Below are 26,200 nucleotides of genomic sequence, written 5' to 3'. Positions count from 1 at the left end.
AAGTTGATGTTTCTTGTGGTCTGCCTAGGTCCAGGAGACTGGGACGCTTCCCTTAACTTGAAGGATGCATATTTTCTATAGTCCAAGATCGTAGGCAATTCATTAGTTTCATAGTGGGCAGATGTTACTTTCAATGTGTGGCCTCAAGGGGGTTCACCAAATGTCTGGTGCCAATGGCTGCTTACCTTCTCATCTTGCTGACTGGCTCATCAAGTCAGATTTCAGGAGTAAGTGCAGAGGAGCTTTAATCAGGTGAATTCCATGTGCTGTTTGAGCCTGTTGATAAATAAGAAAAAATCCACCTTAAAGTTGGTCCAGTGAATAGAATTCATTGGGGATGGTTCTCAGCTACACGTGAGTCAGAGCCTTCTAACCAGAAGCTTGTTTTCAAGCCACGTTGAATCTCATCGTCCATGTAAAGAATCACTTAATCACCATGGCTCATACCTTGCTGTGGTTGTTGGGCTGCATGTACATGTGTGTGAAGACGTGGCCAGCTCCTTCGTCTGAAAGCATAGTGGGCCTCAGTCTACATCCGTAGCAGGCATGACTTAGAGTTGGTAATTAGGATGCTAAATCACATCTAGTTACCCCTGGATTGGTAGTGCGATGCTGGGTTATCCCTGGAGAGATTTCCCTTGGTGGCCCTGGTCTGCAGAGCCTGGCAGGTCAAGCTCAGCATCTGTGGCTGCTGATTATCTGTCCTTCTATAGCAATGTCAGGGTGCTTAGAGCAGTTTGCATGGGATGCAAGGCTTTCTTTCCCCACTTGAAAGGCAAGATGGTGTGGGTTCTGATGGACAATACTGCTGCAATATATTACATCAAGAGGCAGAGTGGATCCAGGTTGTCAACCCTTTGTCAAGAAGCACTCCACCTTCAGGACTTTTATGTACGGCATGCCATTCCTCAGGTACCTGTGCGCTTGCCTGAGACTAGGAATGTATTAGTAGGTCATCTCAGCAGGACTATCTTGTCTTGCCTCAAGTGGTCACGCTATCCAGAAGTGGATAGTGTAATTTTATAGGGGGTGGAGAAGTCGGGATGGACCCGTTCACATCCATGCAGAAGAAGAAATGACACATGTTCTCTTTGATCCGGGAGATGGACATGGGCCCCCTTGTCAGAGGCATGTTTCTTTCTGTTCGGGGCTCTTATCAGTGTTCCCTCTAATCTGCACAGAGCTTCACAGGTGATAATCAGCTCCTCCCAGTCAGTCAGCTCCTTGCATGGAGCCCTGAGCTGCTGATTGGGCAGGGTTGATAATCCCCTGTGAAGCTGCGCTGCCTTGCCTCTTAGAGGGAACACTGGCTCTTGTGGATGTTTTCATACCTGTAGTTTATCCTAATAAACCCTGTATGGCCTCACTCGAACTAGTTCAGCATCCTGCTGAACTTTTCAGTAGTTGCCCCACTTAAGCTGAGACTGGCCGGATCTGCTGTTCCAGAACCCAGGCAACTTTCTAAACATGAGCCTGACAATGCTGTATTGACTGCATGGTTAAAGACAGATGAATGGAAATGTGAATCCAGTGATGCCTGTCATCATTCATGGAGCACCCATGGGGAGGGTTCCTGGGTAGCAGGAAACCCTCCACGAAAGCAGCTTATCTGTCCAAATGGAAAAAGTCATGTGCTGCATCTTAGAACGGTGTATCAGGAATGAACAGGGCTTGCTTCAGGAGATCTGGGATTATCTTCTGCACCTCAAACTTCAAGGTTTGTCCCTGTCATTGATCAGTGGATCCATCCTGCTGCTATTTAGGCTTTCTACCATCCATTCCAATGCATGTCAGTCTTCACTCATAATACGACTCACTTTTTGAAAGGTCTGGAGTGTTTCTACTTGCATGTCCAGGGTCCAGTCTCTCCTTGGGAACTGATTTTTCTTCTTTGGGTGATGTCTCCGTGGGTGCTCCATGTATGATGACAGGCATCCCTGGAATCGCAAATCGGAGTTTTTTTCTAAGCAGTTGCTAGTTGGGCCGAGCATGCGCAGCAGGTGTGTCCCCCTGCTGACCATTTGACTGTTGAGCATGGTCCGACCCCCTTCCCTCTGTTCCTCTTCAACTGTCCTAAGTCGCAGATAGAGGCTCCATTACACATCAACTTTCTGGAGCTCAGGGCTGTCAGAAATGCTTGCAATTGCTTTGCCTCTTCCACAACCAGCTGCTCAGTTTGTATTCTCACAGACAACATGACCATTTTGTACTACATAAACAGGCGCGAGGAGCGCCTCTGTGCACCGAGACCAGACCTCTGTGCACCGAGGCAGTCCGTCTCTGGAATTGGTGTATAAGGCACGGGGTCATCCTAAAAGCTACGTACTTATTGGGTGGTCGACAACACTGTGGCAGATGCCCTGAACCTCAGCTTTACAATTCACCACGAGTGGGAACTCCACCCTGCAGTCACGGATATCATCATCTGCAAATTGGGCTATCCCAACATGGATCTCTTTGCAACACCGAACACCACCAAATGTCCCAAATTTTGCTCTCGAGCCAGACTGGGCAGGAGATCCAGGGGCGAAGGGTTCCTCCTCACATGGGATGAACCACTGTATTATGCCTTTCTTCCCAGGGTGTTGCACAAAATTCGGCTTCACGGTGCTTGAATTATTTTGATAGCCACTGCTTGGTCCACGCAGATTTGGTTTCCATCCCTTCAGGACTTGTCTCTAGAACCAGCTTGCCTGTTACCACATGGACATGACCTCCTATTCCAGAACAGGGGCAAGCTGTGTCACCCGAACCTGCAGTCACTACACCTCTGTGCATGCCTCCTCAATAATTCCATGACCATGAGTTCCAGTGTTCTGAGCGGGTGAAAGATGTCCTACTGAACAACAGGAGACAATCCACCAGAGTGACTTACCTGCAGAAATAGAGGCGTTTCATCTCCTGGTGTCAGCAGACACAAGTCAACCCTAGTGAAGCTCTGATACAAGCCATTCTAGACTACGGATGCATCCTGAAGACGGATGGATTATCTATCTCTTCAATCGGACCACCTGGTCACTATCTCTGCTTTCCACGAACTAATTGAGGGGGCTTCAGTATTTGCATGCCCATTATCAAAGAGGTTCCTCAAAGGTCTTTGCAATCTCTATCAACCTCGTAGGATGCCAACCCCTACATGGGACCTTAATCTGGTATTGACTGCTCTCATGAAGCCCCCCTTTGAGCCAATGGCTTTGTGTACTCTCTCTACTCATCATGAAAGTTCTCTTTCTTGTAGCCGTAACTTGTGTGAGGAGCACCAGTGAAATAGGCGCGCTAATAAAGGGTCAACCCTGTACAGTGTTGAGTAAGGATAAAGTGACTTTGAGGACGCATCCAATGTTCCTCCCAAAGGTCGGCACGATCTTCCATATCAACAAACCCATTGTCCTGCCTGCATTCTTCCCAAGACGTCATGCTTCTTCCAGGGAGGCAATGCTGCATACATTGGATGTACGAAGAGCTTTGGCATTTTACACTGACAGAACTCAGGGTTTTCGAGAGACCCCACGACACTCTGTTGCAATGACTGGCTTTTCATCTCGACTCAGAGAATTTCAAAATGGATAGCGACTTGCATTCTCCAATGCCATTCACCCTCCGGCTAACCGCTGCTAGCCTTACCGAGAGCCCATTCTACTTGGGCTATGGCAGCATCCACGGCATTCTTAAAAAATGTGTCTCTACGAGACATTTACTGGGCAGCTGCATGGTCTTCTGATCACACATTCTCTAAACATTATGCAATCCTGCCCCAATTGGCAAACGATCTAGCGGTGGCTACAGCAGTTCTGTCCGCTGCCATTAAGCAGTAACTCCGAGTCCCATCAACCGCATGGGACGCTGCTTGGTAGTCACCATGCATGGAGCACCCATGGGGACATCACCCAGAGAAGAAAAGGGAGTTAGCTTGTGCAGTAACGACTATTCTTCAAGGTGTTTGTCCCCGTGGGTGCTCCATGACCCTCCCTTCTTCCCTGCTACTTGGAGTAGGTCTGCTCTGAGGGGAGAGGGTCAGGCTGCACTCAACTGTCAAACTGCCAGCAGCACGAGATGCCTGCTGCGCACGCGTGGCCCAACTAGCAACTGCTTAGAAGAAGCTCCGATTTGCAGCTCCAGGGATACTCATCACCATATGTGGAGCACTCATGGGGAGACACATCTCAAAGAACAGTCGTTGCTGCACAAGGTAAGTAACTTCCTGTTGTTTTGCCAAGAGTAATGAGGCCTCCCTTTGAGAGCCTGTTACCCTGCTCTCTCTCCTACCCTGGAAAGTTTTATTCTTGGTTGTGATGTCAGTCCTGAGTGTGTCTGAGATGATCGCAGTACAGCATTCTTCAAGGATTCTTCATGGGTTCAGCTTGACTGCATCCAACAGCAGTTGAAATAGCATACTCAACCAGGACACAGGTGCCATCAGTGGCCTTCATGGTGTGGCTTCTAATCCAAAAGATATGTAGAGCTGCTACTTACTGTCAGTCGTCATGGTCACATCTCATTGTGCGCTTACTCAGCAAGCTTGAGATGACGCTGGTTTTGGTAGAGCAGTGCTCCAAGCTGCACCGCTGTGAACGCCAAGCCCATCTTCATGGACACTGCTTGTTAATCACCTAAAATGGAATTGACACAAGCAAACACTAACTAAAAATGGTTACCCGCTTTTTCATAAATGTTCTTCAAGCTGTAATGCTAACGTCCAGATTGCATTATCTAGACTCCTGCCCCTCTGCTGGAGTTACTGACAATAAGTGAGGAGGCATAAGGCTGGCGGCGCCTGAAATACCAAAGCATAAATGCGGTGCTCAAGGGGATGTCACAGCTGATCTCGCAGATATTGCTAAGGCAAAAATATCTGACTCTGCGCACTCAGAATGCAATGGACATGAGCTACATCTCTCGAAGACCAATAGTTATGAAAAGGTTGGGTAACTGTTTTTATGTGGAAGGAGTAAATTATTTTCTTATTCATGTTCTCCATACAATTAATGAATTTATACACATCTATCATATTTCCTCTTAGTTGTTTCATTCCAAGATCAACGGTAGGTAATCTTTTAATCTCTCCTCATGCATAAGCTGTGCCATAGCTCTATTCTTTGTTGCCCTTCTCTATACCTTCTCCATTTCTAATATATCCATTTTTGAGAGGGCAACCAGAACTGCATGCAGTTAAAGGTGTGGGCATGCCACTGATTTATAATGAAATTTTGGTCTTATCTGTGCTTTTCCTGTTGGTTTTTAATATTCTGTTAGCTTTTTTGACGTCTGTTGTACAGTCAAGAAACGTTTGCAAAGAATTATCAGGATAACTTCAAGATCTCTCTTTTTTTTGCGTGTCAGGTTACATATTTTTGTATATATAGTTAGGACTGTTTTCCAGTTTTACTTTGCATTTATCACAATTTAATTTCATCTGTCATTTTGTTATTCAGTTTTAAGAGATCTCTTTGCAGTGCGATTTGGCCTTCACTATCCTTAATTTATTATCACCTGCAAACTTTGTCAGCTCACTATTTATTAACTTTTACAAATCTATTTATGAATGTTAAACAGCACATATTCTGCTATAGATCTTGGGAGGACCCTGCTCACCTCTCTCCTTTGTGAGAACTGACCATTTTTTCCTACCATTTCCTATGTTTTAACCAATTACTGATCCATGAAAGGACCATCTCTTTTCTCGCATGACTGCTTACTTTGATATAGTGCTTTTAGTAAGAGACCATGCAAAGGCTTTCTGAAACTATGTACAACTGGCTTGCTCTTGTCCATGTGCTGCTTGACTCTATCAAAAAATTTTCATATATTGGTGAGATATAATCCCTTTAGAAAAACCACATTAATTCTTCCCCAATATATTGTGTTAATCTATGTGTCTGATAATTCTGTTGATTTATTATAGTTTCATCCAGTTTCCCTGGTACTGAAGTTAGGCTTACCAGCCTGCAATTTCCAGGATTTGCCTATTACCTTTAAAAATAGATTTTGCATCAGCTACTTACTCATTCAGAGGTACAGAGGCTGGTTTAAACAATAGGTTACATACCACAGTAGTTCTGCAATTCCATATGAGTGCATTCAGAACTCCTGTGAATACTATCTGGTCCTAGTGACTAATTTATAGCTGTGTTCAAAAAACTATTCTGTTTACATCTCTGTCTGGAGCAGTTCCTGAGATATGTCATCTAAAAATTTAGTGTGGGAGTCCTCCCTCACATCATATGCAGGAAGGACCAATGCAAATAGTTCATGTTGCTTCTCTGCAATGCCTATGTTTTCCTGGAATGCTTTGTTAGCACTGATTATCTAGTGATCCCTTGGATTTGGCAGGTTTCCTGCTTCTGATGGACTTTAAAAAAATTGCTGTTAGTTTTTGTCTTGTGGTAGTTGCTCTTAAAATTATTTTGGCTTGCTAATTATACTTGACTTGCCAAAATGTGTGCTTTGTTGTGTTTTCTTCAGTAACTGCTGTGATTGCTTCTGTTTTCTGCATGCATTTTGGCTTAATTTTGCAATTCCATATACATGTTCTCTGATCAATACAGGTAGTTCTGGAATCTAATTCTGAGAGCTTCTGAGAGTCCATCTTTTTGCCATGACCCTCTGTGATATTGAGCGGGCAAGATCTGTCTTGAATCATTTTGGGAGAACAAATTTGTTGTATGTTGTAGTTGAGTTTTGCTGTTACTCTAGTTGAAGCTGCTCTACTCTGCTCCGTGTTGAGCTGATGCCAAGGTTCATCCCATCGTTATACTATATTTTCAACAATATTGCCGTTGCATGGTGGGTGCATTTTGAACTGGGTAGCACTTTCCTCTTGGCCAGGAAGTGACTTTGCAGACATCCTTTGTGAGTGATAGTCACTCTGGTTAGAGGAATTCTTGAAGCCAGTCTCATGTTGTCTTAATTCAAGTGTGGCATATGTTACCATTCTATTCCTAACTGATTTTATAGAAGCAATAATAGAGAGAGAAGCCTCCCTCAATTGTTCATTCCTGGAATTGCATAAAATTAATGATTCATTTAAAATGTTTCATAGAGGTTCCATCTGATAATTAGAAACAAATGTACTAGATTTGCATGTTCATTGTTACTCTCGCCCTGTGTATCAACTCATCCATCTTCTATTAAAAAATCCTAGAATGCTAATTACAGTATTCAAAGTTTACATGAAAAATTGTCAGAAAATGTAAGTATCTCTCCAACATGTATGTCCACAACAAAATAGATTAAACTGGTCAATTTTTGTCAGCTTTTCTGTGCTGATTTTAATGTTTTCTGCAAGTGCTGCAGATGCTTAACTCTAGTAAAGATTTTACTTTTTCTGTATAATTACTTTTTCCTCCTAAACTGTGTGTTTTGAACAAAATTATTCACGTTCAAATGGAGGATTTAAGAGGTTGCTTCTTTTCTATAGCAGATTAATTAACTGTTAGTATTTCACAAGTCTTTGCATCGTACTTGTACAATTTTGTATTAACAGTATGCTTTCACTGTTTTAAGAAGCGTAACTGTTTTGTAATTGGTATTAATTTGAACTATCCTTAGGGGTCTTAAACTTATTACTTTTGCTGAGACCTGGATGAGCTTGCAGTTACAGTTAAATGAAATATTTCTAGAGTGCATGCTTCATAATTTCAGCTATCCCCAAATTGACATGCTACACATCACCTTAGGATGGGATGCAGAGATAAGTTTCTTAACAAACTAAATGACTGCTTCTTGGAGAGGCTGGTTCTGGAACCCATAAGAGGCAATTCTTGATTTAGTCCTAAGTAGAGCGCAGGATCTAGTCTAAGGGGTGAAACTATACATAAAACAAATAATGTAAGCAGTAGAGAAACCATGGGAAAACATTTTTCCCATATATTGCTGTCTCTGTACAAGAACAAACTGCTTATGCATCATTCTTTTTAGTTTTGCTAGTGTTAGTAGAACCACTATATGTATGGCCTTACATTATAATCATGCTACTGATTTTTGAGGCATCTCATTTTATTCTTAACCAGAGTTATTTCAGTGAGCTCTTAATTTGCATAGGTATCCAGCTCATATTGAAGAAATTGACTACGAGGAAGGAAAAGTGCTTATTCATTTCAAACGCTGGAACCACCGTTATGATGAATGGTTTTGTTGGGACAGTCCCTATCTGCGTCCCTTAGAGAAAATTCAGCTAAGGAAAGAGGGATTACATGAGGAAGATGGATGTGGTGTAAGTTGAAAACAGTGTATTTAATGAATTCGCATTATTCAGCTAGTTACATATTGCATTTTATTTACATCCAAAACCCATTGAGGTCCCTCAATGCAGCATGTACGTGGCCAGATGTAATTTGTCATTGTTTAAGCTTAGTGCTGTACCATTAGTGTGGTACAGACGGAAGAAGAAACAGTTCCTGCCTGAAGGAGCTTACAGTCTACATAGAATGGTGTCAACTTTTTTACATCTGTAGCTGAATGTAAATTCTTCCTCATGAGCAGGCGCTGTTGCAGTGTTTGCCTGCGGAAGGATAAGGGTTTTTTATTAACTAGGGATGTTAAATTGCATTGAATTCTGTAAACGTGTAACAGCTGATATTTACAGAAGTTACATGTTTGTACATCAGGGGCCAGGCGTGAACACCGGCTCCTGCTTGTCCCCCTTCCCCTCAGAGGCAGCAGTGTGGGGGGGGCTCCGTGGGAACTGGCATGTGTGGGAAGCCAGCGTAAAAGCAGTCTCCTCATGCACACCAGCTCTTCCCCTCTCCCCCCGCCTCATGTAGAGGCAACAGGGGTCTGGGGTAAGGGAAAGAGGGCCCTGCGTGTAACTGTTAGGATTAATCAATGAACCCAGGCTTATCGGTTAATTGTTTAAACAGGTGCATTCTCTCAACCCTGCTTTTAACAAGGAAACCATTCTATTGGTTTAATGAAGCAGTATATCTTTTTTTAAACCTTCCTAATTTTGTTTCTCAAATTCAGCAAGTGTAAATTGTTAGTTTGTTTTTTCTTTTTGTAGGGATTTCATATAAATGACCAGGTATTGGCTTGCTGGTCTGATTGTCGGTTTTATCCAGCCAAAGTCACTTCTGTTAACAAGGATGGTAAGATGCAGCTCTTTATTTTGTTGTACTTAATAACTGGATAAATTTGTGTTCAGAATTTCCTCGTTTCCAGAGAACATGGCACATGTCTGAAAGCAAGTATTTATTATGCTACAGAATGTTACTTGTATAAAAAATAGTTTTTCTGTTCTGTAATTTCTCATTAAATGTTGTCGATGTGCGAAGTGGGTATTTTTTTCTCCAGCAGCTAGGATCAGTTACCTAATGACCTACCTTGAAAATGGCATAACTGGAGGGGGAAGAAAGATAATCAATTAATTAAAATTTATTTTAGCAACTTGACACAATTGCTAAAGAAATGTTTGCAGCAGAAAGAGGCCAACATCTTTTTTTTTTGTCATTGTAAAGGAGAGGATCCAAATTGATGAGAGACACTTTCTTTCTCTAAGATTGATATTAATGCTTTCACCCTTAATGTATTTTTGTTTGGCAGATGACCGCTAAATAAATAAAATATAAAGAACTTCTGAAATATCTGGGACCTTCTTGCATATTAGTGAAATGGTCATGGTGGGACCTTGAAGTGCAGTGGTCTGAAGTTTTTCTTTTTCAAATGTGCACAAAACATTTTCACCAAAACTACCTCTGTGTTCTTGATGAGTGTGTCAGGTCTACTATTAAATACAGAAAAGTGGGAAAGAATGTAGATAGGTATTTTCTGTTGAAACTGAAATTATTCTACATTTAAATCAGGTATGCTTTACTTCCAGCAGAACATATTTTCTGCCTCATAGAATTTGGAATTCAAATTTATCTTCAGTATGCTTCCTAGAAAATGTAATATAGGAAACACTGTTCAGAAGTTCTGATTCAGCCTAGGTAATAGAATTTGGTCCAATATAATTTTTAAATGTCATTGAGGTTTGTATCACTTTGTACAGCTCTCCAGAGATTGTTTGCTGTGGAACTCATTCAGAGATTGTGCTGAGTTACAGAATAATAGAACATGTAGATGGTATTGAGCTTTCCTGGGCGCAACCTACTTCTTCTGATGAGAGGATCTGAAGAAGTGGGTTGCGCCCACGAAAACTCATGATACCATCTACATGTTTTGTTAGTTTTTAAGGTGCTATCTACTCAGCTACCCCTCTGAAGCTTAAGTTACAGAACAATGTTCAGCCTAAAGATTCTTATTATAGGTCACTAAAATATGTGAAACACTCAGTTTGACACACTGATATGCAGAAGCAGAGTTGACCTGTATTCAGCCTCATAATTACTGGACTCTTTTGTCCAGCATAAGTAAGGCAATTGGTCTAAGGCAACTGGATCATTAGACTTGGGTATCCGCTGTTAGTGGATTATTGTCTCGTGGAATTCTTCAGCAGCTTCTTAAAATTTTCAGATGTTAAACAATTTTTCATATATATCATTCAGTAACTGATTTGGTATAGGCAATTTAAAACTTGTCATGGGTAAATATCTATTTGGGGTATTTTTACATCTATTCGAATATTTTCATAAATGAGGAAAGATGCAAAATAATATGAAGTGCCTCAGTTGCAGAAAGCTTAAGCAAAATCTATTCTTCACCAATTACAAAACTCCATGAACAAATAGCAAATATATTTAATTATTGCTGTTCCAGAAGTTAAGCACACATCCAATTCCTGTCTTCTGCACACTCTTCCTTCAGTGGCACTACTAATATGAATACTGTAAACTGGAAGCAATTGCTCATATTCCTTAATTTGGCTTGGATCCCTTTTGAATCTTTTAAGTCTGAAAACTAATGCTTTTGTTTTGCTTTTTCACTCAAAGGCATAGACTTAATAAGAAATGATTTCACTAGTGAATTCATTCTTCTCATCGAGTGGCGTCCCTATGGGTGCTCCACTCAGGTCTTGGTGCATCATTGCGCTGCTGATCGGAGGTTTTTGGTGAGCGCTGTGCCTGCGCACCCAGCATCTTCGGCTTCTGCTGTTTGCCAAGTATGCGTGCGGTGTGAGCCCCTTCAATTCCTTTTCTACCATCCTCAGCCGAAGAGAGAGTCAGAGCAGTGTTCTTCTTCCTGAGAGGAAAAACAAAAGAAGACTATAGTTAGTTTAGAGTTTCTTCATAGTTTAGTCAGTTAATGACAGTTTTCAACCTTCTATTAAAAAAAAAAAAAAAAAGAGAGAGAGAGAGAGAAGCACTGCTGCCATGGCTTTTCCTTCAGCATGCCAAGTTTCCCCAGCCTTAAAAGATGCAACTCATGTCGGAACTCGATGCCTATTTCTGATGGCCATGCCTCTTGTGTTAAATCCTTGGAGAGACTCATGCAGCACATAAGTGCTCGCACTGTCAGAACATTACAGCCAGAGCCAGAAGAGACTGTGAAATGCAGCTCAGAAACCTCCTCTGGGAGAAGTCCCTACAACTATCATGGGATAAACCTGAGGATACATGGGGACCGCAAAAGCCCATTGACAGGGCGACTTCACCGCCTGCAAAGGCTCACAAGCTTCGCAGGCTTCCCCGGCATGCTCATTACCAGTTCTGCCCAAAGCCTCTCGTTCCCTGGTGCCGTCAGTCTCTGGCACTATGGAGAAACGCAAGTCTGCCCCAGCCAGGAGAGCTGAGTCAGAACCCAAGCGCACTGCACCAGCCAGTGCAGCTGAGGCAGTGGCACCTACAAAGCCACATATGCCACAACTAATGGCTCCCACAGGCACCATGACAGTGCCTGAACAAACGATCTCTGGTCAGACGGTACTCGACCGCCCTCTGGCACTGCAGCATAAGTAAGCGCTGAACAAGACGCGACACTTAAAAAAATCTCTTTAGCCAGGCACACGGCTCAGATCAGGAGCTTGCTCACCACGCTCCTCATTGGTGTCTCATGCCCAGGGGCATACTCATATTCCAGACAGGGCTCCCCACTCTCTTGCACTGCTCTCACCAAGAACTGACCGTGGCAGCGAACATAGCATATTTTCGTCATGCCAGTCATTTCCGTTGGGATCAATGGCTTCCTGGCATTCATTTTGTGATCATTCCCTACACCAACATCCTCTGTGGCCCAACCAGCTGAGGATGTATCCTCAGTAATAACACAAGCGGGCTCCAATGACATTGATAACTTACCTCATTCGGATTCAGAGTTCCTCACACAACCCTAGATCCACTAGACCAGGGGTGTCCAAACTTTTTTCAAAGAGGGCCAGATTTGATGAAGTGAATATGCGTGAGGGCCGACCATTTTGTCTGACATTATTTGAACCATTGAAATTAAATGCAAATTAACTATTTTATGCAAAGTTTATTGCAAACAGCATACTTTTCATTTCGTCACATGGATGACAAATCTAAACAGGTGTTAAATCACTCTGCCTTTCATATCTGAAGGCCAGATGAAAAAAAAATCCAAGAAGCTGAAATATATGTCAGGAACATTGTAAAGTACATTACATATTATTTGTAATAAAGGTTGTCTGTCAACTTTTAAGTTCAAAAAATATGAACAGGAACATAACACCAAGTATACATGTTGTGTCCAAATAGATTTATAACTGATTTAGACCAACTGACATTAACTGAGATTTTACAATGTATTCATCTCAATACATATGGATTCGTTGGGGGCCATAAAAGATAGATATTGCCAAATTACCTGTGGGGCCGTATTAAACCGGAACACGGGCCGCAATTGGCCCGCGGGCCAGACTTTGGACATGCCTGCACTAGACCAAATGAGGTAGTTTTCCAAATATTGCCCTCTCCACCGGTAGACAATCTAAAACAATTTCAAGAATTATTTAAACAGGTAACTTAGTCACAGGACATGACGCTCCAAGAGATACAAGACCAGCAATACAAATTACTGACGATACTACAACCCACGGCATCCTCAAAGATAGCTTTGTGGATGGGTAGAGCTATCTTGGAGCCATCAGACATGTTTTGGCAAACTCCAGCCTCTATACCCCCAACAAACTGCAGTGCGGACAGAAAGTACTTTGTCTCTGCATAAGGCATGGACTTATGCTTTGCACATCCCCAGTTGAACTCATTGGTTGTAGTCTTGGTTAATCACAATGCTAAAACCCCACAATTTAAGTCTACACCCCGAGACAAAGAGCATAAGAGGCTGGATACCCTTGGCTGCAAGGTATGCTCTTCTGCCAGCCTGTGATCCTGGATATCAAATTATACAGCCCTCCTGGCTAACTATGAACAGGCAAACTATGCTAAACTACAGGACCTGCTACAGGACCTTCCTGAGACTGAGACCACACCTCCAGTCCATCATTAAGGAGTCATCATTTATAGCAAAAACTGCCCTCCAGGCTGCAGTGGATATCGCTGACACGACGGCTAGGGCCACAGCTACAGCAATCGGAATGTGTAGGGCTTCATGGCTGCAGTCATCAGGGGTCCCAAAAGAATTGCTATCAAAGGTGGAGGACTTCCTCTTTCATAGAAAACATCTGTTTGCCACAGACAGATGAAATCCTACACTCGATGTACACATCACTCTGGGGATGTACACTCCACCTGATAAGAGACGCAAATATGCCCCCTACCAAAGGCCAAGGGACTAAAATTATAACTATTATACACAACAGCAGAAGCAAGCCCAAGCAATGCCCCAGCAGGAGGAGGACGCAGCAAAACCTGTTCTCCAACACTCAGTAGACTTCACACAAGCAACAAATTTGAAATCTTGGTCAGGGGTCTGAGCGACCACTCATCAGATCCAGTGCATTCTAATGTCACCTTCCATCACTGCCTGAGACCCGTCTTCCAATACTGGGCCCAAATCACTACAGACAAATGGGTCCTAGAAATTATCAAATTGGGTTACACAGTCCCCTTCACATCCATGCCCCCTACCCTGTCCCTCTTCAGGGACCCATCTCACCAGCCCCTATTACAAGCAGAGGTAGAAAAGTTACTCACCCTAGGGGCAATAGAACCTGTTCCCACAGAATATTGAGGAAGAGGTTTATACTCCCACTATTTTCTAACAGCCCAAAAAACAGGGGATGGAGACCAATCTTGGATCTCAGAAAACTCAAGTGCATCCTCAACACAAAATTCAAGATGGTAACCCTTGCAACTGTCATATGCGCACTGGACAAAGGGGACTGGTTCTCAGCCCTCGACTTTTAAGATGCATATTTTCATGTAACCATCCATCCTACCCACAGAAGATTTCTCAGATTCGTTGTAGGTCAAGACTGTTACCAATACAGGGTCCTTCCCTTTGGTCTTTCTACAGCCGCTGGAGTGTTCTTGAAGATGCTAGCCATAACCACAGCCTTTCTCAGAGGATAGAACGTCGTCATCTTCCCTTTACCTCGACGCTAGTCTTATTAAGAGCTCCACTTGTCAACAAACTATAGTGATGACAACCGCTACCAGTTGGCGTCTTTATCAATAGGCACAAGTCAACCATACAGCCCACCCAAAAGATAGAATTCATAGGAGCATTTATAGATTCAGTGACAGCAAGAGTCTGTCTACCACTACAAAGATTCAAGGTGCTCTGTGACCTTTTCCACAGTCTGGCTGTGTGTCCAATTTGTTGGGGCACATGACGGCTACAACCTTTATGGTCATATTCACGAGGCTACATGTGCGCTGCCTACAGTTTTGGCTCGCAGCCACCTACATTCCAACCTGACACAGTCTCGTGAGGCGTCTTATGCTTCCTCTGCCGGTGCTACAATTTCTCGACTGGTGGACTTCTCCAGCTAACCTACTTGCTGGAATACCCTTCTACTGCCCAGATCCATCAGTAACTATAATGATGACCACTCACTTATGGGCAGGGGCACTCATTGTGGTGCAAGGACGATACAGGGCACATGGTCCCAATGGGAGAGACATTTCCATATCAACATCCTGGCGCTCAGGGCCATTCGCAAGGCATGTGCCCGCTTCCTTCCTCTGATAAAGGGTAGAACCATTTGTGTCGTCCTGGACAACACACGGTCTCTGTTCTACGTCAGTCGACAGGGAGGTGCCCAATCACACTCATGTACAGAAGCAATCAGATTTTGGAACTGGTGTATCAGGAACCATATAACGCCAACCGCCACATATATACCAGAACAGCAGAATGTGAGGACCGACAAACTGAGCAGACACTTCTCAGAACAACACGAGTGAGAGAACAACACCAATGTTCTCCTCTCCATCTTTAGCAAGTGGGGTTTCCCACCTATAGGCCTTTTTGCAACAGCACTCAGCCGCAAATGCCACAAGTTCTGCTCCCATGCAGGGCTGGACAAGAGGTCGGAGGGGGATGCCTTTACCATTCGCTGGACAGCTCCCCTACTCTGTGCCTTTCTACCAATCCCTCTACTTGCCAGAGTGATGAACAAGATTTGCTCCGACCAGGCCACAATAATTCTAATAGTCCCCACCTGGCCGAGAGAACCTTGGTTCCCTTACCTATACTACCTCTCGATCGATCAATCCATTCCTCTCCCTGCTTTGCCGAACCTCTTAACACAGCACCATGGCAGGACATGCCATCTGAACATCAAAACTCTGAAACTCATAGCATAGCAGTACTATGTAGTAGTTCTGCAGAAAAGAACCTGGGGGTTACAGTGGATGAGAAGCTGGATATGAGTCAACAGTGTGCCCTTGTAGCCAAGATGGCTAATGGCATATTAGGTTGCATTAAGAGGAGCATTGCCAGCAGATCCAGAGATGTCATTATTCCCCTTTATTCGGCTCTGGTGAGGCCACATCTGGAGTATTGTGTCCAGTTCTGGGCCCCCCCACTACAAAAAGGATGTGGACACATTGGAGAGGGTCCAGCGGAGGGCAACCAAAATGATTAGGGGGCTGGAGCATATGACCTATGAGGAGTGGATGAGGGAGTTGGGTCTGTTTAGTCTGCAGAAGCGAAGAGTGAGGGGGGATTTGATAGCAGCCTTCAACTTCCTGAAGGGAGGTTCCAAAGAGGATGGAGAGAGGCTGTTCTCAGTAGTGACAGATGGCAGAACAAGGAGTAATGGTCTCAAGTTGCGGTGGGAGAAGTCCAGGTTGGATATTAGGAAAAACTATTTCACTAGGAGAGTGGTGAAGCACTGGAATGGGTTACCTAGGGAAGTAGTGGAGTCTCCATCCCTAGAGGTGTTTAAGTCTCAGCTTGACAAAGCCCTGGCCGGGTTGATTTAGTTGGAATTGGTCCTGCCTAGAGCAGGGGGCTGGACTTGATGACCTTCTGAGGTCTCTTCCAGTTTTATGATTCTATGATGATTCTATGATAGCTTCTCCATGGTTTCTGAATGAAGAACTTTCCTCTTCAGACAGCGTCAAACACATCCTACTTGAACAGTCAGGCCCCCTCCATGAGAAGCCCCTACCAGAACAAATGGACATGTTTTCAACAATGGTGCACAACTTGCCACTTACATCCCAATACCGCCCCTATACTTACAGTGCTGGAGTATTTCATGGACCATAGCGACACGGTTCTCCCTATCAGCTTAATCCATGTCCGCTTGGCGGCGGTCACCGTGTACCACGAACTCGTGGATGACTTCCTTCTTTGCACATTCGATGGTGAAGTGATTCCTCACAGGCCTGCAGAAAACGTTCCCACACGTTCTCCCCCTGGTGCCTCCGTAGGACTTGAACTTGGTTCTTGACGTGCTCACCAGGCCACTCTTTGTGCCACTAGCCACTACATCACTACAATACCTGTCCATGACGGTGGCCTTCATAGTGGCAATAACATCAGCTAGATGTGTAGGTGAAATTGCTGCCCTCATGGCCGACCTACCTTTCCCTACCTTTACCAAGGATAAAGTTATACTCAGGCTTCCACCATAAGTTCCTCCTGAACGTTATATCTGACTTCCACCTAAATGAACCCATTTACTTACCTGCTTATTTTTCTAAGCCTCATACATCCTCTGAGGAGGCCACCTTGAACACATTGGAAGCAAGACGAGCGATTACGTTCTACCTGGATAGAACTAGGGGAACCAGAAAATTGGATAGATTCTATGTAGCTTGGTCTGGACCACATACAGGGACAGCTGTCTTGGCACAGCGTCCATCTCAATGGATTGCCAGATGCATATATACAGCTTATGAACTTCGTGGCAAGCAGCTGCCACAGATTCAGGGCTCATTCTACGCATGTGATGGCAACAACAATGGCCTTCCTAAATCATGTACCATTGATGGACATTTGTAGAGCAGCTACGTGGTCCTCCCATCACGCTTTCGCACATTACGCCCTACAGAAAGGGCCAATACCCTCCACATGACTGGCAGATGTGGGCCTTCCTTCCTCTATGTAAATGACTCAAATGCTCACCACCATCTGGTGGGCACCCACGGGGACACCACTCGATTAAGTAGTAGTAAATAACCCTGTGCAGTAACAATGGTTCTTTGAGATGTGTTTCCCTGTGGGTGCTCCACTATCCCCCCTTCCGCCCCTCTGCTTAGAGTCTTTAAAGGACTACAGGTAGAAAAGGAACGCAGGAGCACAAGATGCTGGGTGTGCAGGCATAGTGCGAGGGGCACTGCTCACCAAAAAAGTCTGATCAGTGGCACGAGGGTGCACCATGACCTGAGTGGAGCACCCACAGGGATACACATCTCAAAGAACCATCGTTACTGCACAGGGTGAGTAACTTCTTACATTAATATGGACATCAATAGAAGAAATGAACTGTATTCTCCCTTCATACATCTTTCATAAAATGTCTAAAGTTTGATATACATTTTTGTAACCCTGAAAGAATCAATTTTTATTTTGAACGAGATGTGCATCTTTAGTACTGGAGTGCTCAGTGTTTCATTCTTTGAGTAATTATCAAAATGTAAGTTAAATTACACTGTTAATCAGGATGTGTTCTCAAATTTTAGGTACTTACACTGTGAAATTTTATGATGGAGTAATTCAGACTGTCAAAAATATTCACGTCAAAGCTTTTTCCAAAGATCAGGTGAGAAATGTTGTGTTTTGAAATTTAATTTTAAGACTACTACTTTCTTAAATCTAAGAATTCCGTTGGTTTGTCCATGTTAGCATCAAATGACAAATCCATCAAGTGACCAGTTAACTTACATATCACTAAATATGATACTCAGCGGTGAAAAATATGTTAATCGGAAGAGAGCAATTTATGGTATGGCTTATGAAGGTTAAAGCTTGCTGCTTCTTGTTCTCACAGGAAATCTGTCATGAAACAAAGATGATCTGTGTATCTCTGGCTAAGGCTTCCTGGATTTGTGAAAGGGTCAAAATGAGACCATTTAGGCGTATGGGAGGAGGTTTCAAATGTAGTACAGGTGTCTGACTTAGAATAATATATCAGAAGAAACAAAACTGCTAAAGTTGCTTAATTTAAAAAAGGGGGGAGAGGGCAGAGTTAAGCATCAATTATTTTCCTACCCAATATTTCCTTAGAATTCAGTTATAATCTGACTATTCTCTAGTGTCGTCTTTTAAGTAGAACTTCATGAGGGAGGATTCAGGGCTTCGTTCAGTAAGTGGTGTAAGCTTTCACTTATTTGCTGAAAGAGGGATACTTTTTTCTCTTTACCCATGTTCTTCCATAGGCAATCACTTTTGCCGGATAGGGTGATTCATTGCTACTCCCCATCTCCTCATTTATACTGATGAGATCCTTTAGCCAAGGGCAGAAAGAGGAATTGGACCACTTCTAAAGATTTACCTCAAATTTGGGTATGATTGTAGAATGAAACACTTTCTCTTTCCCTCATTGTAATTTGTGAATTTAAACTAATAGAACTGGTAACTTTTTAGTGTAAGCTAATAGTAACATTTTGTAATATTATTTTATCTAGAAACTGAGCCAGAAGGTGATTTTTAAGAAATATTATAAATTTGTCACTACAGGAATGTGGTTTGTATCATTTGTCATGTATTGTCAATACTGTTAACCAACTGTCCTAATAATCCTGTGATAACACTTTACTATTTTTAAATTAATATCCATCACACAATTGTTCCTGAGCACATGTGTACACTCTTCTTAAAACAATAAAAAACTGATTACTCAAAATGTCAGAATCCATCTCTAGGTTGTAAATATAACCCACAGTCATGTTCTTAGTCAAAAGCTTTGTACCAATTCTTATACGCCAGTAGGTTGGGCATCTGTCCAGATGTGTGGGGGAATTGTATTCCAGATTTGAAGGTTCTACATTGATATGCACTGCCAACAGGAATTGTTAGGCTTGAGTTTATTAGCTAACCTCATGTGTTGTCAATACAGACACAGATCTTGGAAGAATCTTTATTACAATAAGTGCATTTATTTTATTTTAAATATGTATTTTTCACTTAATATTTTTATGAAATGATTTATGTTCTGTAGAACAAGTTTTTCTTTAAATGATTTCATTTGTCTGTTCCGTTGTCGACGTGTGTGTGTGTGTCTTGTGCACTGGTGCAGAAGAGTTTTCCCTGTCAGTAATCAATGAATAATTGATTCACTCCAATGGCCTTAACTAAGTTCCGTAGTGACACCATGCAATAATCATGTTATCATTCAGGTGTTTCAGTTTTTGGTTAAACTGATTTATAAAGACATTGTAGATACTTGCTGTAGATTTTTACCTGTCTGCTACTGGGCAGAATTCATTTTTTGGGTGCCTTATGTATGTATTGTAAGTACAGCCTTTAGTCTGAATTTCCTTACTTTATAATGCTTGGTTTGGGATGATTACAATATCATTGTAGTAAGTGATTTTTTTTATCCTTAAATTACAGGTATATCAAATGTCATGCATAAATTATGAAACAGCAAACCCCAAAATAAGCTGCAGCTAAGTGTTTCTGATGTAAAGATAAAGATATTAACCAGAAATCTTTTTATAAAATCATATATCTTAATATGTAGGAGCATACTTGTTGGCACACCAAAGTAGCCAGAAGATGCTGGCCAGTTGATTAAATTTACAGCCTCTTTCTGACTTAGAACCGGTTACGGACCAAGCAATTGGTCGTAACTCGGTTCGTTCGTAAGTCGGACCCCATTGAGTTACACGCGACCATGCTGTTCGTAAGTGCAGATTGCGCTCGTAACTCGGGGTCCGCCATTTACGACAGCTTTGGTCATAACTGCAAATGATCATAAGTCGACCGTTCGCAACTTGGGGACCGGCTGAATAGCAGTTTGCCTCTGGCTGTTCATTTAGAATTGCCTTAGTTTAGTTTAGGGCTGTCTTAAGGTGCCTATGTGGGAGGGAAGGCAGAACCCAGTCCCTGGGGACCAGTGCCTATGCTTTTAAGGGATAGTTTGCATTCCTATGTCTGTTCCCCATGCACTATGGCATGCCAGGAAGAGCCTTTAAGCACTATTGCCCAAGCTATCAGGCAGCCATGGAATCCTTACAGAGCAGTAACACATCACGTTAGACTGTTGTGTCCTAGACACAGTGGGAGTGAGAGATTGTCTCCTGTTCTGTTCCCTCCCGCCTTCCTTTCCCATCCCTCTTCAAGGACCCCGCTCATGAGCATCAACTGCTTATCGAGTTAGGAGTGATAGAGGAGGTTCCTCCAGAGTTCAGGGGCAAGAGATTTTACTCCTGCTATTTCCTAATCCCAAAAGCCAAGGGAACCCCGTACTCCTATACTGGACCTCAGGGATCTCAATGCTTTCATAAGAAAGGCAAGGCTCAGAATGGTAACTTAGCTTCCATTATCCCTTCCCTTAATGTAGGGGACTGGTACGTGTCTCTTGATTTAAAGGACACATACTTCCACATTTTGATTTATTGTAGACTGCAGGTGTTTCCTTTACTTTAAAATTGGCCAGGACCATTCACTCACACCCTTTCCTCCCCAGGACCATAATTTTGACCACCCTGCCCAGACATTCACCCTGTGTTCCCCAATGCCAGCTTTGGTAGCATCCCACCTAGATACTCTCATCCTCTATGCATCAAAGCCCAGGGATACAGAGGGTGAAACAGCTTAATGCTTGGTCGTGGGCTAGCAAAGAGTTTCCTGCTTGCTGCTACCTTCTTTCTGCAGAGTGTGCTTGGTCACTAGAGTGGCTGTGAATCCTCCAGTTTTCCTTTTCCCCCACTCTTGTCTTCTGTTCGCAAGCTGGGCTCTGCTGGGTCCAATGGCCCCTAGTGACAGTCAACATTTCTGCAGTTCATTTCTGGGAGAAGGAGGGAAAAGGAAATTCTACACACACAACCTTAATTTGTACAAAGTTCTGCATTGTGCAGTGGCACATAATTCCCCCAGGAAGAAATGGGTGACCAGTAGTAGGCCTCCCACAGGGTAAAGGTGGATAATAAGCTGAATATGCACTCCTAGGACAATGCTTTGGCCAAAATGCTAGTGTGGTCACAGGATTTAAGATGGTAGAGATCTTTAGATGTGGAGGTTATTCCAGTGCCAAACAAAGGTGTATCGTGTCCAGTTCAGATGCCCACAGTTCAAGAAGATATCGATAAATTAGAGAAGATTCAGAAAACAGTCAAGGAAATGATTCTAAGGCAGGCATGTCAAACTCAAAGCCTACTGTGGGCCACACAAATGAAAACGGATAGCTTTCAGGGCCACCAGTGTACTTCTATCGGAAAGTTGTAATTAATTATTATTATAGATTGTTTTAAGTGTATTATATAATATTTTTTCAGGTCTTTCAATATAATGCCATAATTTGTGTAAAATTATTTGCTCATATATAATAATTTTTATAATTTTAAATATAAATTTAAGGTACTTCTAAATTTTTATATGTTACGTAACTTGTTTTGTTGAAATAAAAACAAGTATAGACCAAAACAATGAGGGAGAGACTCATATTTCAGATTAATTGCTTCAGCCTGGCAAACACTAGCCTTTGAATTTTTTTTAGACACACAGTATAAACCAGGTACATGCTGATTCTTTTTTTGCCATGGAATTGAAATATGACATCTGTATTGGCTGCCTTATTCTGCATCCATACCCTCCTCCCCCGTCTGCTCTAAGTGTCTGTCTGTCCCCAGAAGGATTACTATGATGGGGCAGATGTGCCCCACACTGAAAGGAGGGTGGGGGCTCGCTAAGATTTCCCCCCTCCCCCACCCCCTTCTTCCCTGACTGGGCATGCTCCAAGTGCTGGAGCTGCATAAAAGCCAACGGAGCAGCTCAGTCTGGGTGGACCGCCAGTGTGGAAGGAGCTCAGGCCAGAGCTCCCGACCAGTCCCTGCAGCCCCTGTCGCTCGGGAAGCAGCTGCTGCAGCCGCAGCAGCCCCAGGAGCAGCAACACTGGCTGCAGCCATATCAGCCACACCAGACCCAGGGGCTGCAGCCCTGGCAGCAGCGATTGCAGTTGCCACAGCCTCAGCAACAGCCCCGAGCAGGGAGGCCATCCTCTTGAGTCAGACCCATCAAGTAATGCCCCGAGAAGCGGGTAACATTAGGGACAGTAGGAAGTAATCTGGGGCGGCAGGTTGTCCCTCCCGGGAGCTCAGCATGTTTCGGCTGGAAGCCCCGCTGAGCTAGCAATGAAAAGCGTCCGCTGCTAACAGGGCCCTAGTTCGGGACCTGGTGGAGCGGTAGGGCCTGCGACCCCCTGCCTCTGTACCCTACAGCACTCGTCTCCCTAACAGCTGGGGGAGACTTACCAGGGCCTTAGGCCTTCAGGCCGGAGAGCCTGCCAGAAAGAGACAACTGTGTTTGGGACTAAGCCTGCAGGGCCGTATTCTCCCTGAAAGAGGGAATAGTACTTTTTGGACTAGGCCTGCAGGGCTGTATTCATCTTAAAAAGGGGAATTCGTATGTTTAGACCCTACAGCCCTTGTAAAAAGGGATGTCAACCTTACCTCTCCCCCCCCCCCCCCCCGGCCTTGCGGGGTCTGGCCTCCTCCGACAATTACCAAAACGAATAAAATGGCTTGCAAAGCTGCCCTTTATGCTATCCTTATGATTTCTTAAACTTTGCAATTTCAAAGGTACATGTAATATTCTTACACAGGTAATCCATGCAAGACTAACAAGTTAATTGCCCTTTGGCTGTCTGATGTACAAGTGTATATTTATTAGCAATATTGTATGCCCCAGTTACCCTTGACTGGCTAGTGGTACTTGGATATAAAACTGGATAATTTCCTTTCTTTTTTTAATCTTTAAAGCAGATCTTATTTGAGCCCAATGGGTATCCTTCAGAAATTGGAAACCCATCCCAAGTTAAGTCTATTAGAGCAGAAAATGAAATGATAGGTAAAATGTAAGATAGCTATCAGGTGTGCAAAGTGGGAATTGATGAGCAAACAGCCAAAACATTACAAAAATATTTGTTTCTCAAAAGCAGGAAGTCTATGAGGGGAAACTGTTGAGTCTGCTAGACTACCAGGGAGTAAACAGAAAAATAAAGGAGAATGAAGACATTGTGAAGAAGCTAAGTAATACCATTTCCACAGAAACTGTTCCTCAACCGCTGTGGATGTATTTAAGATGAGGTGCTAGAACAAAGTGATAAATCTAAGAGCAGTAGGTGCAGATCAAATGATCATAGGTTTGGAAGAAATTTAAAAAGGAACTTGGTGAGCTACTAATGGAGTTCAGCAGTCTCATCAAAATAAGTTCTTTGTAGAGGACTGGAGAGTGGTGAATATTATTTCTATCTTAAAGGCACTAGAAATGGATCTTGGAATTACAAAAAAAGAGTATGGCCTTGAATACCAGGAACAATGGTTGAAACCATATTTAAAAAAAAAAAAGAATAATTAACACTTTGAAAAATATGGACTGTTAGGAGTAGTTAGCATTGCTGCTGTAAAGGAAGACACCCAGTTTTCTTGTCCTTCTGACCAGCTACACATAAAAAAGAGAACATTTGCTCAATATGTAATAGATGTTAAAAGGGTAAGAGAGAGGGTAAAATCCATAAGGAAAGGTACAGGAAATAACACAAAGTATTGTAATGGGATTACAATAAGTTTAATGGTGTGCCCTCACCTAGCTTCATTGACTATCTTTTTACATTTACTTAAATAACAAATTTAAAATTGATAAAAGGAAACTTTTTTTACCCAATTCATCTGTGGAACTCACTGCCATTAAATAGCAGTGAGGTCAAAAGTTTAAGATTTTTAAAAGGATGAAGGCTTCTTGAGAACGAAAACATATAAAATACCATAGATCGGATAAAAAACAGATTAAAACCCACTCATGTTTCAGGTCATAAGCCAGCCACAAACTGATGGGAGTGAAGAAGAAACATTCCCTATCCAGGAATAACTGTCCACTGTAGTTTCTTGAGCACATAGGCAAACACACTCACACCCCATCCTGTGACACATCTTGTATTGGCCACTTTTGTAGCTAGAATACTGGACTAAACTAGAGGGTCCCATTGGCTTATTTGGCAATGCCTACATTCCAAGGAAATAATGAGATAAATATTAACACAGTACAGTTAAGTACTTAAAACTCAGGACATATGAAAATTAAACTGGGCACCACAAATCAGCCCCATGAGTGTGTATATATTACACTACTCTTGTTTCCATTCCATTCAGTGGAAAAAAACTGTATGCTATCATTTGAGAAACAGTATGACACACCATGCAATAACACTGAATTGTATGCTTGTATAAAGGGAAGAACTAAAGGGCTGTGGTTCAATGCCTCCCCCTCCCCCAGAGCCAGGCACCCCTATGCCCCCTTAATGTAATGCCTCTCTCCTCCCCCAGAGCCAAGCACCCCCATGGTTAATTGAATAGTCGAGTAACTTCATGAGATTTTATCGGTTAGTCACCTATTCTGTAGTCCTCGGGGGTGGGGCCATCATCCACTGTATCAAAGGCATCAGTGCAGGGTGCTAGATGGGACCTGGTCCATGAGAGGAACCAGTTTAAAAAAGCAGCCTCTCTCTTAGAAGCAGCAGCGGGGGCTGGCAGCAAAGTCTGGGTGAGGTCTGAGCTCCTGGACCTGGCACGAGCCAGAACTGAGCTGGGCTACCTGCCCACCTGACTCTAAATACACTTGGAATGCAGAGCCACAGGAGGGGTAGATCCGAGGCCTGTCACAAACTAGGGCTGAGCCAGGCTGCTGGCCAGTCTGCTAAAAAATGTACTGGCAGGAAGAGGGGAAGAGAGAAATACGTGTAGTCTATAGCATTAACCTCCAAGCTTTTGCTTATTGGTTAATCAACTACACTGTTACATCCCTGGACTTGATTAGCCTTTACCCACAAAGGGAATACATTTTTAATAATGGATTCTTTAGTCTTGTAGAGAAGCTGTAACATGATCCAGTGCTTAAATCTGTTTACCTTCAACTTCCAGACTGGGAATAAAGGATATGTTTTTAATGGTGCGAGTAATTAACCATTAAACCAATTTGCCAAGCATTGTGTTGTATTCTTCTTGAGTCTCAATTCTTAAATGAGGCCACATCTCTAGTATTGTGTCCAATTTTGGGCTACCCATTACAGAAAGGATGTGGCTGCATTGGAGGAAGTCCAGAGGAGAGCAACCAAAATGATTAGGGGGCTGGAGCACATGACTTAGAATGAGAGGCTGAGGGAGTTGGGCTTAATCTACAGAAGGGAAGAGTGAGGGGGGATTTAATAGCAACCTTCAATTTACTGAAGGGAGGTTCCAGAGAGGATAAAGAGAGGCTGTTCTCAGTAGTGATGGATGGCAGAATGAGGAGCAATGGTTTCAGGTTGCGGTGGGGGAGGTCTAGATTGGTTACTAGGAAAAACTATTTTACTAGGTGGCTGGTAAAGCGCTGGAGCGGGTTACCTAGGGAGGCAGTGGTATCTCCATCCTTAGATATTTTTAAATCCTGGCTTGATAGAGAGAGCCCTGGCTGGAATGGCTTAGTTGGCCTTGGTCCTGCTCTGGGCAAGGAGGGTGGACTCAATGACCTCCAGACATCTATTCCAATCCTATGATTCTGATCTGGTCTAGGAATTATTTTAGGAAAGTGTTCTCATCTGTGTTATACAGGAGATAGGGTAGATGATTACATTGCTCCCTTTTGGCTTTAGAATCTATTACATCTGGGAGGAATTCTGCAAAAATTATTTTGTGCACAATATTTTGTATATTTGTCAAAATAACACAATATAATTATACCAGTTTCTTTGGTAATTTATTTCAAAATACCTATACGTAGAGACAACTAAAAAGATGCAACCCAGTTAGTGTGT

General features: G+C 43.0%; 1 protein-coding gene across 13 annotated transcripts in view; it reads left to right on the top strand.

Moving 5' to 3' along the window:
* Positions 1-26,200, top strand: part of PHF20 (PHD finger protein 20) — a 191,700-nt gene that overhangs the window by 35,651 nt on the left and 129,849 nt on the right. For 8 of the 13 annotated variants that reach the window (XM_075900759.2, XM_075900762.2, XM_075900761.2 and 5 more), the window contains 3 exons: positions 8,041-8,212; positions 8,999-9,083; positions 17,931-18,010. The exons of 1 other annotated variant lie outside the window; for it this stretch is intronic. In XM_075900759.2, the coding sequence (XP_075756874.1) occupies positions 8,041-8,212; positions 8,999-9,083; positions 17,931-18,010 (337 nt within the window). The remainder of the gene's footprint in view (positions 1-8,040; positions 8,213-8,998; positions 9,084-17,930; positions 18,011-26,200) is intronic. 4 more of the 13 variants (XM_075900757.2, XM_075900756.2, XM_075900755.2 and 1 more) reach the window with 1 other exon arrangement.

Source organism: Pelodiscus sinensis, chromosome 17, assembly GCF_052426305.1.
Source record: "Pelodiscus sinensis isolate ZL-2025 chromosome 17, ASM5242630v1, whole genome shotgun sequence".
NCBI classification, from domain to species: Eukaryota; Metazoa; Chordata; order Testudines; family Trionychidae; genus Pelodiscus; species Pelodiscus sinensis.
This window is presented reverse-complemented; position numbering and strand designations above follow the sequence as displayed.